The 13694-nt window shown below is 37.0% G+C and overlaps 1 protein-coding gene and 1 non-coding gene across 2 annotated transcripts; both read right to left on the reverse strand.

Moving 5' to 3' along the window:
• Positions 1 to 4134: 4134 nt before the first annotated feature.
• Positions 4135 to 10381, reverse strand: LOC134847814 (E3 ubiquitin-protein ligase listerin-like). The gene is made up of 3 exons (XM_063865033.1): positions 6170 to 10381; positions 5292 to 5463; positions 4135 to 4466 (listed from the first exon to the last, which is right to left on the reverse strand). The coding sequence occupies exons 1-3, from the start codon at positions 10260 to 10262 to the stop codon at positions 4352 to 4354; spliced, it is 4380 nt and encodes a 1459-aa protein (XP_063721103.1). The 5' UTR covers positions 10263 to 10381; the 3' UTR covers positions 4135 to 4351.
• Positions 6027 to 6108, reverse strand: Trnas-uga (transfer RNA serine (anticodon UGA)). The gene has a single exon. It is a non-coding gene; the product is annotated as a tRNA-Ser (tRNA).
• Positions 10382 to 13694: the final 3313 nt, after the last annotated feature.

The raw sequence follows: 13694 nt of genomic DNA on the forward strand, positions 1-13694 counted from the left end.
CAGTTATTTAGATTTATAGAGAAAAAAATGCATGAAAAATTGAATGAAAAAACATTCCTGAAAATAGTTTAGAAGTCAAAAGACAATTACAGAAAACATAAGGACGGACAAAATTATTTAAGCTAAAAAAGAGAAATCAATTTTTTCTCTAAAATTTGTGCTGTATCAGTTTTCCCATTTTAATTAAAAATTTCAGGAATTTGTAGAGTTTTGAATGTTCGAAGAAAATTGAAGAAGTAGTTTATCTAACCACAATCAAAAGAATAGTTCCAGAATTGAATGGACATTGAGAAATGAAGTAAAAATTCTGCCAAACACACCAGGGTAGACAAGCGTACAGACGAAAAAAAAATCGTTCACTGAACCATGTACACTTGAAAAAATTTGAGAGATCAATTTTTATGCCCCCGTGCGCAGACCATAACCAATTGCAATATGAGGTATTTGAGCTGATACAAAACAGGCCTAAATCATGAACCCGAAAAAATATCGCAACTGAAAAATCTGCATGGATCATCGAGTTGGCAAATTTGAAAAGTCGAGACAGTTCCAAGAAACTATGCTCAAAAAAATTCTCCTAAACTATTTGGCCCAGTTAAATCAACCAAAAAACTGTTAAACTAGTTGTTCGCAGAGAAACACCAGATTTGAAAACCCAAGAAGTAACTAAGCATACTGAATCATTCAAATAGTAGTAAATCTTTGGTATCATTTTTAGACGCTCTTTTATTTCAAAGAATTGTCTCTTGCTTCTGTTTTTTTCCATTATTAAAAGGCCGACAAAACCCAACAGACAGCTTTTACACTCAATTTTTGCGAACAAGGAAACGAAAAGATACCCAAGTCAACCACTTAAAAACTTTGAAAAACCAACTGAGGATATAGGTATAAAAAAAATTGAGCTGTTGCGGAATCCTGCTAGCAGTTGAACTAAGCAAAAAAGCTCATTTACTGCTAACAATTGAGCTACCAGTTGAACTACCGGCGATCTCAATTCTGCCAAATTACCACAAATTTCGATCTCAATTCCTGTCTCCAACTTAACCCCAAATTCGACATCATTTCCTGCCACCTTAAACCTAACTTCGATCTCAATTCTTGCCAGGTTGGAGCTCAATTCCTGCAAGGTTCGATCTCAATTCCTGTCTTACTTTAACTTCAATCTCAATTCCTGTCATTTTGACCTCAATTTCTGCAAATTCCTTCGATCTCAATTCCTTTCCATCTCATTCCACGTCTCACTACTGGTCCAAAAAACAAATTTTTCTGTTTATTGAACTTCGCTTGCACAGTTTTGCGATACAAATGGTTCAGAACTATCACGAATTGTCAGCTTCAAAAAACCGATTGAGAACTGTGGAGGTGCATGCAAGCATGAAAATTCTTACAAGATCATGGATTTTTCAAGAGGTTACTTGGCATGAAAAAAATAAATTCATTCTGGGTTGTGTCAGTTGGCTTTTTTCAAAAAGGAGGCTACGCTAATCAAGGCTTTTCTTTGAAAAAAAAAATAGCGAGCTAAAAAGATTTAATACCATTGGCTCATAGCTCGAAAACGAACATAGCAGAATCAGCCTTGAAAAAGTGCTTTTAAAAACAAAGGCAACAGCCAATTGAAAGTTTTGACCAAGAGGAAAAATTTTATACAGAGGCGAAGCGGAGCTTTGCACCAGTTGCGATAACCCACAATCATTAAAAAAGCATAAGTCAGGGAAAAAAATGAAAAATGTTTTTAAAAAATTAGGTGAACCAAAATTCTTGCATGTCTCGATAATTTTCGTATGTCTAAAACTAAAGAAACCTGTTTGGTACTTTTTGAATTTGTTACACTGATGCGGGACAAAATGCGCTATTTTAAAGATTGGACTTTGCCCAAAACCTTAGTTGTTTTTGTACTAAAATAAGTGAGAAGTCTGAAAATTTTCAAGATTTTGAAATTTCCCCGAAGACTAACTTTTTCGTTCACAAAAAATTAAGGAGTAGCCGCCTCTTCAGGAAAATTTTGTGCAACCTCTGCTTTCGCTTGATATTCTCATCTCAGATTTGATAGGGTAGTTTTTAGGAAAATTCAAAACTTTTTAAAAATGGTCAAAGCTTAAAAACTTGACTTTCCGAAGTTCGTAGTTTTTTTTCTGTTAGAACAGGACGTGGCTTGTTAAGTAGAGAAGACTCCTAAAATTGGGTTTCTCAATTGAACACTGAAGCTGAGAATTGTCACGGTAATTTTCGAGAAGAGTAAGAAAAACTTGAAAAATGATTTCAGATTAAAGCTCTTTGAATTTCACGAACAGTTTATGAATTAGGTTTTTTAACAGAGGTGACGCGGCGCTTCGCACCACTTAGGACACAACAAAAGCTCAGCATTGCAAGCTAGCAAAAGCAAAATATGACGGAAATAACAAAATCGTTTAAAAAATGGTAAAAACAAACTAATTTCAGAAAATTGTCAAAAAACACAATCACCCGTATTACAAAACTTCAAACAATTACCCAGCTGCTACCCAGTCAACATCAAGAGGGTAGAAGCCTGTATAGTCGAAAAATTAAAAAATGCCATAGAAAACATTATCATGAAAAACTGTGAGCAATCAAGTTTTAACGGCACAAAATGAGGTATTTTACATAAACATTTCGACGGGGACTCGAATTCAGACTTTCGGGTACAAACGCAACCGCTATATCTCTAGGCCAATTGAAAAGAAGTATCGAAGTTGCTAAGGTTCACTGATTAAGCAACTTTTCTGAATTTCTTACTGATTTGTAAAAAAAAATTGTTTACGCGAAATAAGTCTTTTTCCCGATTAGAAGACACTTGCTCTCCTAAATGTAATAAAAATAAACCAATTTGAAAACTGGAACAATTTTTATTCCACTGGGAAATCTTGAAATTAAAATCCACTATCGAAACTAGATTTCGCGCCATTTTTGCATTGGTAATTGGAGAGCCCAATTTACCCAAATTTTAGGCGTTGAATTTGAATGTAGCTCAAAAAAGCATATATAATCAAATGCATTCATAAAAGAATTAATATGTATGAATGCAATTCTAGTTATTCGAGCAACTTAAGACTCTAAAAAAATCCATCAACACGTATACAAGTGAAAATTTCAGTTCTTTTACACTTGATTAACCATTTGTCCTCTTTCAAAGCAAAAAAAAACAACAAGTAAAAATATAAATCTAACTAATTGACAGTTGGTTAAATATTAATGAAACCAAGAAAACCAAAAAAGATTTCTAAATTTTAAACTTTGAATTATTCTCAGCAATTTTTGAAACGAACATTACCAACTGCAATTTCAATTTTCTTTTAGTTGGCTTTGTTATAGAAACAGTTTATTTTTGAAAACTGGATCAATTACAATTTTATAGTCCGCTAGGAATCAAAATCAACTTTGAGACCAAAACTCATTTCCACTTTTTAGTGACACTTTTGGATTTTTGTTATTGGAAAGCGTAGTTTGCCTTCCATTCAGAAATTTATTTGAAGATAATTTAAAAAAAAACTAAGTCAAATCGACAAAGAATCAAATTAAGGGCGAACTACTCTCAAAACTTCCGCCAAAAAAATACGACCTTAATAAGTGAAAAATTGCTTCATATATCACCACTTGGAAAATGGCGAAATGTATGTATAGATCGAGAGTTTTACACTGTTTTCAAAGATTTTTCAACATATTTGATTATGAAATTTGAAGAGCATGCAATTTTTCAGGACTGCTAGTGCGTAAACACTATACAAAACTCAGATTTCAGTAATTTGAATTTTTCTCCAGTTACATGTTTGTTAAAAACAAAAATTTTGCTACGTTTGAAAATTAACTTATTCGAATGTTTGGTTTTAATAGAATTGTAAGTAGACATCACTGATTCTAACGGATACATTGGCTCGACTGTTTCTCATATCTAGACAACAAATTACTTTCAAGTTCTTATTTTTAGGCATCATATTTTGTAGGGGCTGGCTATAGTATCTTATCGAAGACAGCAACTTGTACCACACGCCAGAATCAATCCTTTAAATGCCTGTCCAAAAAAAATAAGATATTAGTTGGTACCTTGTTTAAAATATATCATCCTCCTGTCAAAATTGTCTCTTGAACTTTGTCCAGACTACTGTCAACAAAACACAATTATTAAAGTATTTAATTTTTTTCTATTTTTAAAATAATATATATTCCGCAAAAATACATCAAAAGTTTTATTATGCAAACTACTATAACTTGATTATTTGTACAGAGCATATATTTTCTTTGGTGCATTTGTATGGACAAGACTTTGTTGTTCCTCGTAGCCAACTGTAATTAAAAGATCCCTTCGGAACCATCTGAAGGTTGAGGTCAAGGGCTGCTAGAAGACACTTCTGCAGTAAGGACAATTGGCAGTTCCTTTCTCGAACCAGGTGAAGAGACACACTGCATGGAATTTCTTCTTACATACTTTGCAGGGCTTCGTTGGAAGTGATCTAAACATAACCACATTCATCACTTAAAAACCATTCGGTGTATTTGCAGATTTTAACAAGAATCGCCGGTTGCTGCGCAAGAAACAGTATGTTCCGACCATTTTTTTAAAAAAAAATAGTCGGAACAACGAGAACAAAAACAAAAATACAGCACGGCCAGTTATGTTGATAGTTTTACTTGGAGCAAAAAGACGCAAGCCAGTTCACTGAAAAAAAAAGAAAGAAAGACATGCCTGTTCAAAACTCAACGCAAACAGGACAAATGGGCGCAAATCTAGGTCTTTTTTATCAGCAGTCTAGTAAAATTATAGCACATAGAGAACACTGGATCAATAGATAACTTTTAACCTGCTGTGAATTCAGAAAATTTACGTTTTTCGTGACCATTTCTCTTTTGCTGTTCGATAGTGGAGTTTGCCTTCATATAACTAAGGAGAAAAAGTGAACTTAAAAAGAATCCATAAATCAAACCGCGTGAACAAACTTGAGCGTGGACAAGTTTCAAGACTTTTTCCTGAACAAAAAAACGAACAAAAATTATCAAGACCTATATAAGTGAAAGTTTACACTTAATATACATTGGTTATGAAAAATTTCAATCCGAAAAGTGTCGTTTTTCAAGGACACAAAAAGGCAAATGTGACAGTTTGAAGTCGTTTCAGCTTCTGGGATGGCAAACTTAGCTTCAATCTAAAACACTGAAAGCTGCCCATCGAGCTGTATTGTTTTTCGCTTCAATCTAACACACTGAAAGCTGCCCATCGAGCTGTATTGCTTTTCGCGCAGGTTATAAAAACATGATAATTTTTGGTTATTTTTTTTTACCTGTTGGAGGGATGTAACACCGCCATACACACACAGCACTCCTCCACTCCCGAGAATATCTTCTCCAATGTGGACTTCCACCCTAAGATGCCATGCACAAGGGAGGAGGACTCCTGCTCCAGACAGATCTTCAGATCCAAGAGCAGACGTTGCCACTCTTCGTCCTTGATTCCTGAAAACACACAGACACCTGAAAACGGACTGCAAATTTCTGCTCTTCTTCACTGTCCCCCCACATTTGAAAATCAATTTTGAAAAGCTATTTTTATGTTGTCATACTGCAATGAATTATTATTACATGATGAACAAATTAACTTTTGTGAACAGATTTGTTGTTCATACTCTAGATCGTAAAATCACAGATTCAGCTGAAATAACACGTAAAGCAACTAAGAAAGTGGAAAATTTGAAATATGGGGGAAAGTGGAAGAGCCCCCAAAGTTCCAAGGATCTCTCGCAATCTGTTTGAAATTTGTTTGAAGATTCTCTGCATTGTACATGGAATCTAATTAGCAAACAACATACTATTACTTCCTGTATGTGGCAGCGCGCACAATAGTTTTTGTTGTTTTATCATTCTTTTTCCAAGTCTTAAATTTCTTGACCATCGTCCAATTCCTACTACAGGACGGAAGGATGCAACACTTGTAAAAAACCATATAATATAAAAATCAACTCCTGCAGGAATTGATGCGAAGCCAAGTTAGAGTTGAAGCGAGAGAAGTTAAAAGTTAACGCTGCGAGCAGGGTTCGAACCTACGCGGGAAGATCCCATTGGATTTCAAGTCCAACGCCTTAACCACTCGGCCATCGCAGCTTATTAAATTCATCAAAGAGGTAATGCAACATTATTGAACAAATAAATTACTGGCACTTACCAACTTTCTTTTTCTTTATCTCTTCAATGTTTATCCTTCCAAGGGGATAGTTTTTAGCAAAGCTCAGTTTCACGTCAATAGCAAAATCCTCAATCGAGTACTGAGCCTGTATCGTGTTCTGGCCTTGGAACGTTTTGATAGTCAACCTATCATCTTTGTTCATGTCTTTATCCATGTTGACATCGCCGAACGCTTTTCGGATTACGAAAGGCGACAAAAACGTCGCCGTATACCAATCGACGACTTCCCGCTTTCTTCTATCTAGTCTTTCAAACCATGATCTGCAAAGTTGAGGAAGGCTCAAAATTGAAGTCATGTAACAATCAATTGCTAAATCAGACAGAAACTGTTGCGATCGTTTTGGCCTCACGCTCGAATAAATATCCGAACAATTGTAATCAACATTCGTCACCGCCTCTGTGTCAATTATCCGGAACAAAAACGAGAGAAAAGACTCAATTTTTACGTCTTGGAATAATTCGGACTCCAAGAGCGCATTTATTTTGGCCGACTTTAGTTTTGATAGCAGCAAAGCTAGCAACTTCATCGCCATTAGAAAAGAAGTCACAGCTTGGTTCGTTTCGTTGTCGACAATTTCAAACGTATCCGAGTTTTCCAAATCACCGATCGACAACATCGAATCGCAATCTACAGCAGACAGTTCTGCTACTTTCAGCAACATGTTTGCCCATTCTTCGACAAAATCCTCCGAACCTATAATGATTTTCTCAAGAGCCAAACAAGCCATAAATTGAGTCACGCAGCTGCGGGATAGCAACCCCGGGCTCAAAAACGATATGCAGTTTGCACCGTCAGTAAAACAACTAATACTTTGTTTAAGAGTTCCCGAATCAAAGCGTTTCAAGCACGATACTTCTGTTAAGATTTTTGTATTGAATTCTCTTGGCAATTCTGACTTTATGAGCTTAATACACACATTGCAACAACTTTGAATCAATTCTTGCTTGAAAACATCGTGCCATTCTTGGTTCAAATCAGGGTGATCGAATTTAGCAACCAGATCTTCAATCAACTCATAGGACTTCAGGAACCATTGGGCAAACGATACCAAATTCAGATTTTCAGATAAAAATTCTGTCTTCTGCAAGCTGTTTCCGTAACAAACCAAAACGCACAAAACGCTATCCCACAGTTTTTGCACAATTTCAACTGTAAGACTCTCGTTTTGAAGAAAAATGACAATCGAAATTAGAACTTGTCTGTTTAGAATTTGAACTTCACTGGGAAAAGCTTTTATATCCTCTCCGTCACAGAGTAATTCATCCTGGTCTGATATAATTCCCAGAATTTCGGTGATAACTTTGCTCATTTTTTCCAAATTATTTGAACTATTCATAGTTTGCACATGAAGAATATTTGACATCTCTAGAGCGTCGACATCATCACGGAATATTTTTTCACTGCTTTCGCTAGGAAGGCTCAAACTGTTTAGGTAAATCAGCTGACCATTGTCTCCAGCAAAACCTTCAGACTTTTGAAGATCAACAAGGAAATTTGTTTCCTCTAAATTCGAGAAAATTTGAGCAATGTCACGACTCTCTTTTTCACCTGTTTCATGAGACGCAAATGGAACGATGTGTGAACTTAAAACATTTGAAACTTTTTTCCATTTTGACAGGTCTAAGTTCAAGTCTGAGAACTTTGGGTCACTGAGAACACCGCTTATTTTGGCAACGAAATTCAAAAATTTTGACACTGATGAAACATTGATATCTTCAACTTTTACTGAGCTGAAACTTTTATGCGCAGGTAACACAGCATTGAAAATCAATGCTTTCAAAATACTAGAACTGCACAGCGACAGTGAATTGTGCAATTCTTTTTCAACTAAATTGTCTAGCAGGTTGGAGAAATCTAATTTGTTGTTTGCTTCGAGGTTTTCGACAAAAATAGAAAGAACTGATGTCAAAATATTTGCTTTTAGCTCAAACAAAGCAAAGCTATTTTTCATTATGCCAAATGCCCATTCTTTCTGAGTATACTCAAGGCCATCACTTTTCAGAAAAGCTTCTAAAACAGGGCAAAAATCTTTCGCAATTGCTTCGTGGAAACTATCTGTGTCTGAGCAGTCGGACAATACGCTTTCAAATATTGTAAGCCGGATGACATTTCTGCTGCTCTCTAGCACTTTCAAGCTTTTCTCCGCAAAAACAGGAAGCATTTTTTGATTTCTGAACAAAACGATATATTTCTCGATTAACTGATCGTCAAGGGCATTGCAGTTCGCTGCAATTATTGCAGTCAGAGACTCATTGCCATCGTTGCCAATGAGGTCCAGCAACTTTTCACTTCTAAACAGCGTCTTAGATTCAGATTTCAAATCTGCTTTAATGATTGGTGTCAATGCTCGAGCATCTAACTTAGAGCACAACTGACTTAGTTCTTCGAGACTGTAATTGCAACTCATCAGTAGAACCGCAGCATCAGATAATAGTCTTTCACTTTTGCTCGTGCAAGCAATCAACAGATCTTGCATGTACTCAGAACAAACTTTAAACTCAGGATTCTGCTCAAGAAATTTCTCCTGGATAGCTATAGTCAGTTCAATGCAAGCATCAGTGTCAAGTTTTAGGCCCTTCACTTTTTCCAAGTTGCTGAAAAAAATTTCGTCAAAAGTGTTGGTGTCAACTTCAGTTTGGTCTTTTTGAACAATTGTCACTTTTTTAACCAAAGGTTTTGGCTTCAGAAACTTCAACAGTAATTTAATGGCAAACTCATTGTTACCACACTCTTCTATGCAAGATTCGATGCAATTCTTGGAGGTTTCAAACAACGCTTTGCAGTTTACGCTCGATTCATGAATCAAAACAAAGAAACTAGTTTGCAAGAGAACTTGATTCTGACCAGTCGAAAGGTTTTGCAAGCTGTCTTCCACGAATCGCGTGACAACGTCTTCGATTTCTGTCCCCGTCCATGAAAAAATGGCTGTAAGAGTGTCATTCAATGAACCCAAGCGACAATCAGTATCTTGCACAAGTTTTTCAAAATTTTTCACGAGATCAGTTAGCCATTGACTTTGGAGGTCTTTCAAAAGCAAAGAACTTCTAAGGTATGAAGATATGTGAACGACGTTTGTTGGAGAAAAAGAAGATACGGACGATATCAACTTTGTTCGCCATTGTTTTTCATGCTTCGCAGCTCTGGAATAGAGTTTCGTATTTTCCAACTTAGCGATTAAAGAGCAGCTTTTACTACAAACATTATCGTCGGTTTCTGTTAGAGAGAAATGCTCAATTGGCTTCAAGCTGACGCCAGTAACGACTTCGATTTCGAAAATGTCAATTAGCTCAGTCCATGACGTCATTGCTTCAAGAAGCGCGAGAAAATTTTTCTGTATCAATCCGTCTTGCGATTCGATCAGTTTATTGAAACTTACTGAAGAAATCAAAGTAGGAAGAACATGTTTTTGAACATGCGCTCGCACATCCGCAGATGAATCAATCAGAAACTTAGTAAGAGCTAATGACTGACTTATCAAACGATTGAACTTATGCTGCGATGATTCTGAGTCATCGTCTAGAGAACGCGAATCGACAGCAAAATTTTCTAGAATCAAAGCTGATATTTCTTCCTTACAGAACAGGAGAGCATTTTTCCATTTTTCATCAGGAAAAATGGCAAAGAAGGCCGATTTTGCCTCTTTTCCTGCAGCCGCGTAAGGATCAAACATGCTAAGCAGCCAGTAACCGGTTACTGATTTCATGTAAGGAACAAATTCTTTCTTAGTGTTAGACACAATAAGGCGATGCAGTGCTTGGGTTTGTCTTCGAACTGACGTTTCATCGTCTGAACAAAGTTTTGGATAAATCCTACACCACTGAGGCAAAACACTGAGCCAGGTTTCTGCTCCATGGTTGGGTAAAATTCCGCTTAGGTCGTTAAGACCCTTTATCTTAGTACATGAATCCTTTTTGCTCAGTTTCTTGAGCTGTGTTTGAATTTCAGGAATTAGAAAAAATGAACTTTGTGTGTCAAAGCCAACAAAAGATTGTGCATTTCCAGCCACTAAAGCAGCTGCATCTACACTTTTGGCAGGTTTTACATTTCCTTTGACTCTATCCTTTTTCGACATTTTGGTTAGCAGAAATCGAATTCATCAAATCTAAAATAAAACAAGGATAAAGGTAAAAACGGCAGATCAATGTAAAATAAACTCCAGAAACGTTTTCGACATAAAAGTCATCATCAGCCAATCTAAAAAACAAAGCACCTGTAAAACCGGAATGGAAATGGATGTGAAAACTAACATTAAAAAGAATATAAAAATAGCATCAGTTAAGACCCGAGTTAGTCATGTGACTAAAACAAACGGACTTAAAAAACCTCACAACTTGACTGTGAAAAACAAGGATAGCTCGTTGCTGTGCAAGCTGTGCCATACGACATGAATGCCGCCAAAAATGGTTTGATGGAACGAATTTCTGGGGTCTGAAATTACACATAAATTGTTCAGAAGAAAAATTATTAAAATGTGAACTCGAACGTTTTCAGAACTATGTCCTTCGTCAGGTTAACAAAATTGATAAATAGTGATTTACAGATGTTAAAACATCATAAAAGACCATTAAGTGGTTCTAATGCTTGTATTCAATTTTCAGATTCCACCTTCTCTTTAATTCATGGGTAACGTTTTGAGTGATATTAACAGTGTGCAAGACTTGGGATTAACTCTGAACAAAGCATAGAAGTGGTCAGAGCATATAAACAACAAATTGTCAAAATGTCACAAGGTTTACCAAATGATTAAACGCAATACTTCTTCTAGTATGGGAACTACATCGAAGCTTCAGTTATATAAAGCAGTGTTTGTTCCAACAATACTATATGGAGCTGAGTGCTGGTCTCCGAGTAGTTCAGATATTACGGAGATGGAGAAGATGAACAAGAAACTACTCAAATGGGTTGATCCGCCTGAACGTGTAACCATTACCATATTTTCAAGCCATAAAGGAGCTTTTACTTTTATCAAACATCGTTGAGAACAAATTCGACGTGAATTTTTCAGAAAATTATCAAAGAGTAAGTAGTCGTCGTGGGCGCTTGCGATTCTCTCTACCGAAAGTACAAACTGCGAAAGAAAGAAATAATTTCTGGTATCGTGCGTGCATGAGAGCAAATATTTCTGATGTGAATATTCGAATGTGCCAGAAATTTCGAATGTCCCAGTCGGTCATATCTGGAAGTTTGACCTTGAGGGACACGAAAATACGTGATTTTGCAGTGAAGTTTTAATTTTCAAAATTTCGAATGGAGCCTTTCATGCTCAGTTTTCTCGCACCAACTGAAAACACAAAGTGAAAAATCAGAACGACCGAATTTGCGATTGAGGAAAAACACTTAAGAAAACAGCAGGAAATTGCAAAATAATACACGAGTAGAGCCGTCTTATCCTGAAATATGAGACGAGATAATCGCGAGAGAAGAGCACAATTATTCGAACTGAACTAGAGTGAACCTTCAACGGAAAGGTGGACAGCTTGAGTGTCCCAATGGTTCAGCCAAAAACTCCAATTCTAGAGTCAAAACTTATTTCTGTTATCAAAACTGATTAGTATTGAACTTATCTAGTTATCCTACTTAATTCTCGAGTTGCTTATCAATTTAATTGCTCCCTGTGCTTGAGTGCATCAACATGTGAGTCCCTAACTTAATTTTCTCGAGTGTGTATGTTGAGATAAGGCGAGTTTTAGGTTGATTCATCTGAAATGGATCAAAGTTCCACTGTCCAATAAAAAGTAACTTAACGGATTGTTCCGACCCTGTTTTTAACGGCGTTCGTGTATTTTGGGTATTTCGTGATCTAATTATGGGGACGTTCTTATTTTCTAGAGTGGGGGGATATTTTGGTAGTAGCCTTTAAGCTGTAGCGGGTTCTAGTCTCATGTCTGTGCCAGTCGGTCATATTTGGAAGTTTGACCTTGAGAGAAGCAAAAAACACTTAATTTTGGAGTGAAATTTAATTTTTCAAAATTTCGAATGGAACCTGTCATGCACGATTTTCTCGCGATAACTGAAAATCAGAAAAGATAAGTCAGAACGATCGAGTGACAATCGCGGGAAAGTGGCTAGAAAAATCAGTGGGAAATTGCTATTCGCAATTTCAGTAGCAATAATAATCGAGAGTAGAGCTGTCCCATCTAAAACAGAGACGAGCGCATTCCCACGAACTGGATTGTTGTGATTGGAGTATTTATTCTAAACTGGACTAGAGTGAACCTTCGGTGGAAAGGTGGATAGCTAGAGTGTCCCAATGGTTCACGAGAACTTACAGTCTAGAGTAAAAACTTGTTCTTGTTATTACAACTGACTAACATTAAACTCATTTTAGTTACTTTATTGATTCTTGAGTTGCTCACCGACTTATTTACTTCCTGGTTCTTGAGCGTGCTACAATGTGAGTACTAATTTAAATGTCTAGAGTGTGTTTTATAATTGTTATGTTGAGGTAAGGCGAGTTGTAGGTTGATCCATCTGAAATGGATCAAAGTTCCACTGTCTAATAAAAAGTAACTTAACGGATTGTTCCGACCCGGTTTTTAATGGCGTTCATGTATTTTGGGTATCTAGAGACCTAAGTATGGGGACGTTTCTAATTCTAGAGTGGGGGGATATTTTAGTAGTAGCCTTTAAGCTGTAACGGGTCGTAGTCTCATGTCACAAGCGAACCGAATTGGCTCCGACTGATTTGAGGTACAAAAACACAATAGATAGTGTCCCTGACTCTTGAACCAATGGTTATAGGGCCTATTTTTCTTAAGCCTCATGTGTGACTGCAGTAGACGAATGTTACATAGTGTTTTTATGGCGCTCCTGGGTGTTTACGACATCAAGACTACGGAGTCGAACCCACTTGAGACAGCTTCGGACTGAATGCCCATTCTAGAGTACCGGCGGTACGGTTCGACAGGAACGTGCAAACCTTCCGGTTGTACCGTGATAGCTTTTTAAGAAAACTCAAGAAAACTTCCTGGTACGCTCTCCGAACGAGGCTTAGCTAACCGAGTAAAGGGGGGCAACTAGGGGGACAAAAACACGAGCAAAAAGACAAAAAGCGAAACAAAAACCATAAAACGAAAAAAGACAGTGACTTTGACACCAGATTAGTTGGATCAAACCTTTATATTAATTAAATAGTATACCCATACTGTTTTACAAGTTCGATCGTTTCGATCAACCTAGCAATTTAACCCAGTAACCTCAATAAAGTGCCCGAGTGTGGGGCGTTGTCAAGGGTTTTTAGATAGCTTGGAACTTAGCTGGACAACCAGGAGACTTGACTGGAAGAGGTGACCAGCCGAGTGGGAAAGTGGTTCAGGAGCATTTGAGCTGAACCAATAGGAGACTTGACTGGAAGAGGTGACCAGCCGAGTGGGAAAGTGGTTCAGGAGCACTTGAGCTGAACCAATAGGAGACTTGACTGGAAGAGGTGACCAGCCGAGTGGGAAAGTGGTTCAGGAGCACTTGAGCTGAACCAATAGGAGACTGGACTGGAAGAGGTGACCAG

The sequence above is a fragment of the Symsagittifera roscoffensis genome, chromosome 6 (assembly GCF_963678635.1).
Source record: "Symsagittifera roscoffensis chromosome 6, txSymRosc1.1, whole genome shotgun sequence".
Lineage (NCBI taxonomy): Eukaryota > Metazoa > Xenacoelomorpha > Acoela > Convolutidae > Symsagittifera > Symsagittifera roscoffensis.

Excerpts from the sequence above, each read along its gene's own strand:
- LOC134847814 (XM_063865033.1), bottom strand. The coding sequence starts at position 10,262 with ATGTCGAAAAAGGATAGAGTCAAAGGAAATGTAAAACCTGCCAAAAGT. Across the intron at positions 5,464-6,169 it reads GATAAAGAAAAAGAAAGTTG|GAATCAAGGACGAAGAGTGG; the intron begins GTAAGTGCCAGT and ends GTGTGTTTTCAG. Across the intron at positions 4,467-5,291 it reads GTGTTACATCCCTCCAACAG|ATCACTTCCAACGAAGCCCT; the intron begins GTAAAAAAAAAT and ends GGTTATGTTTAG.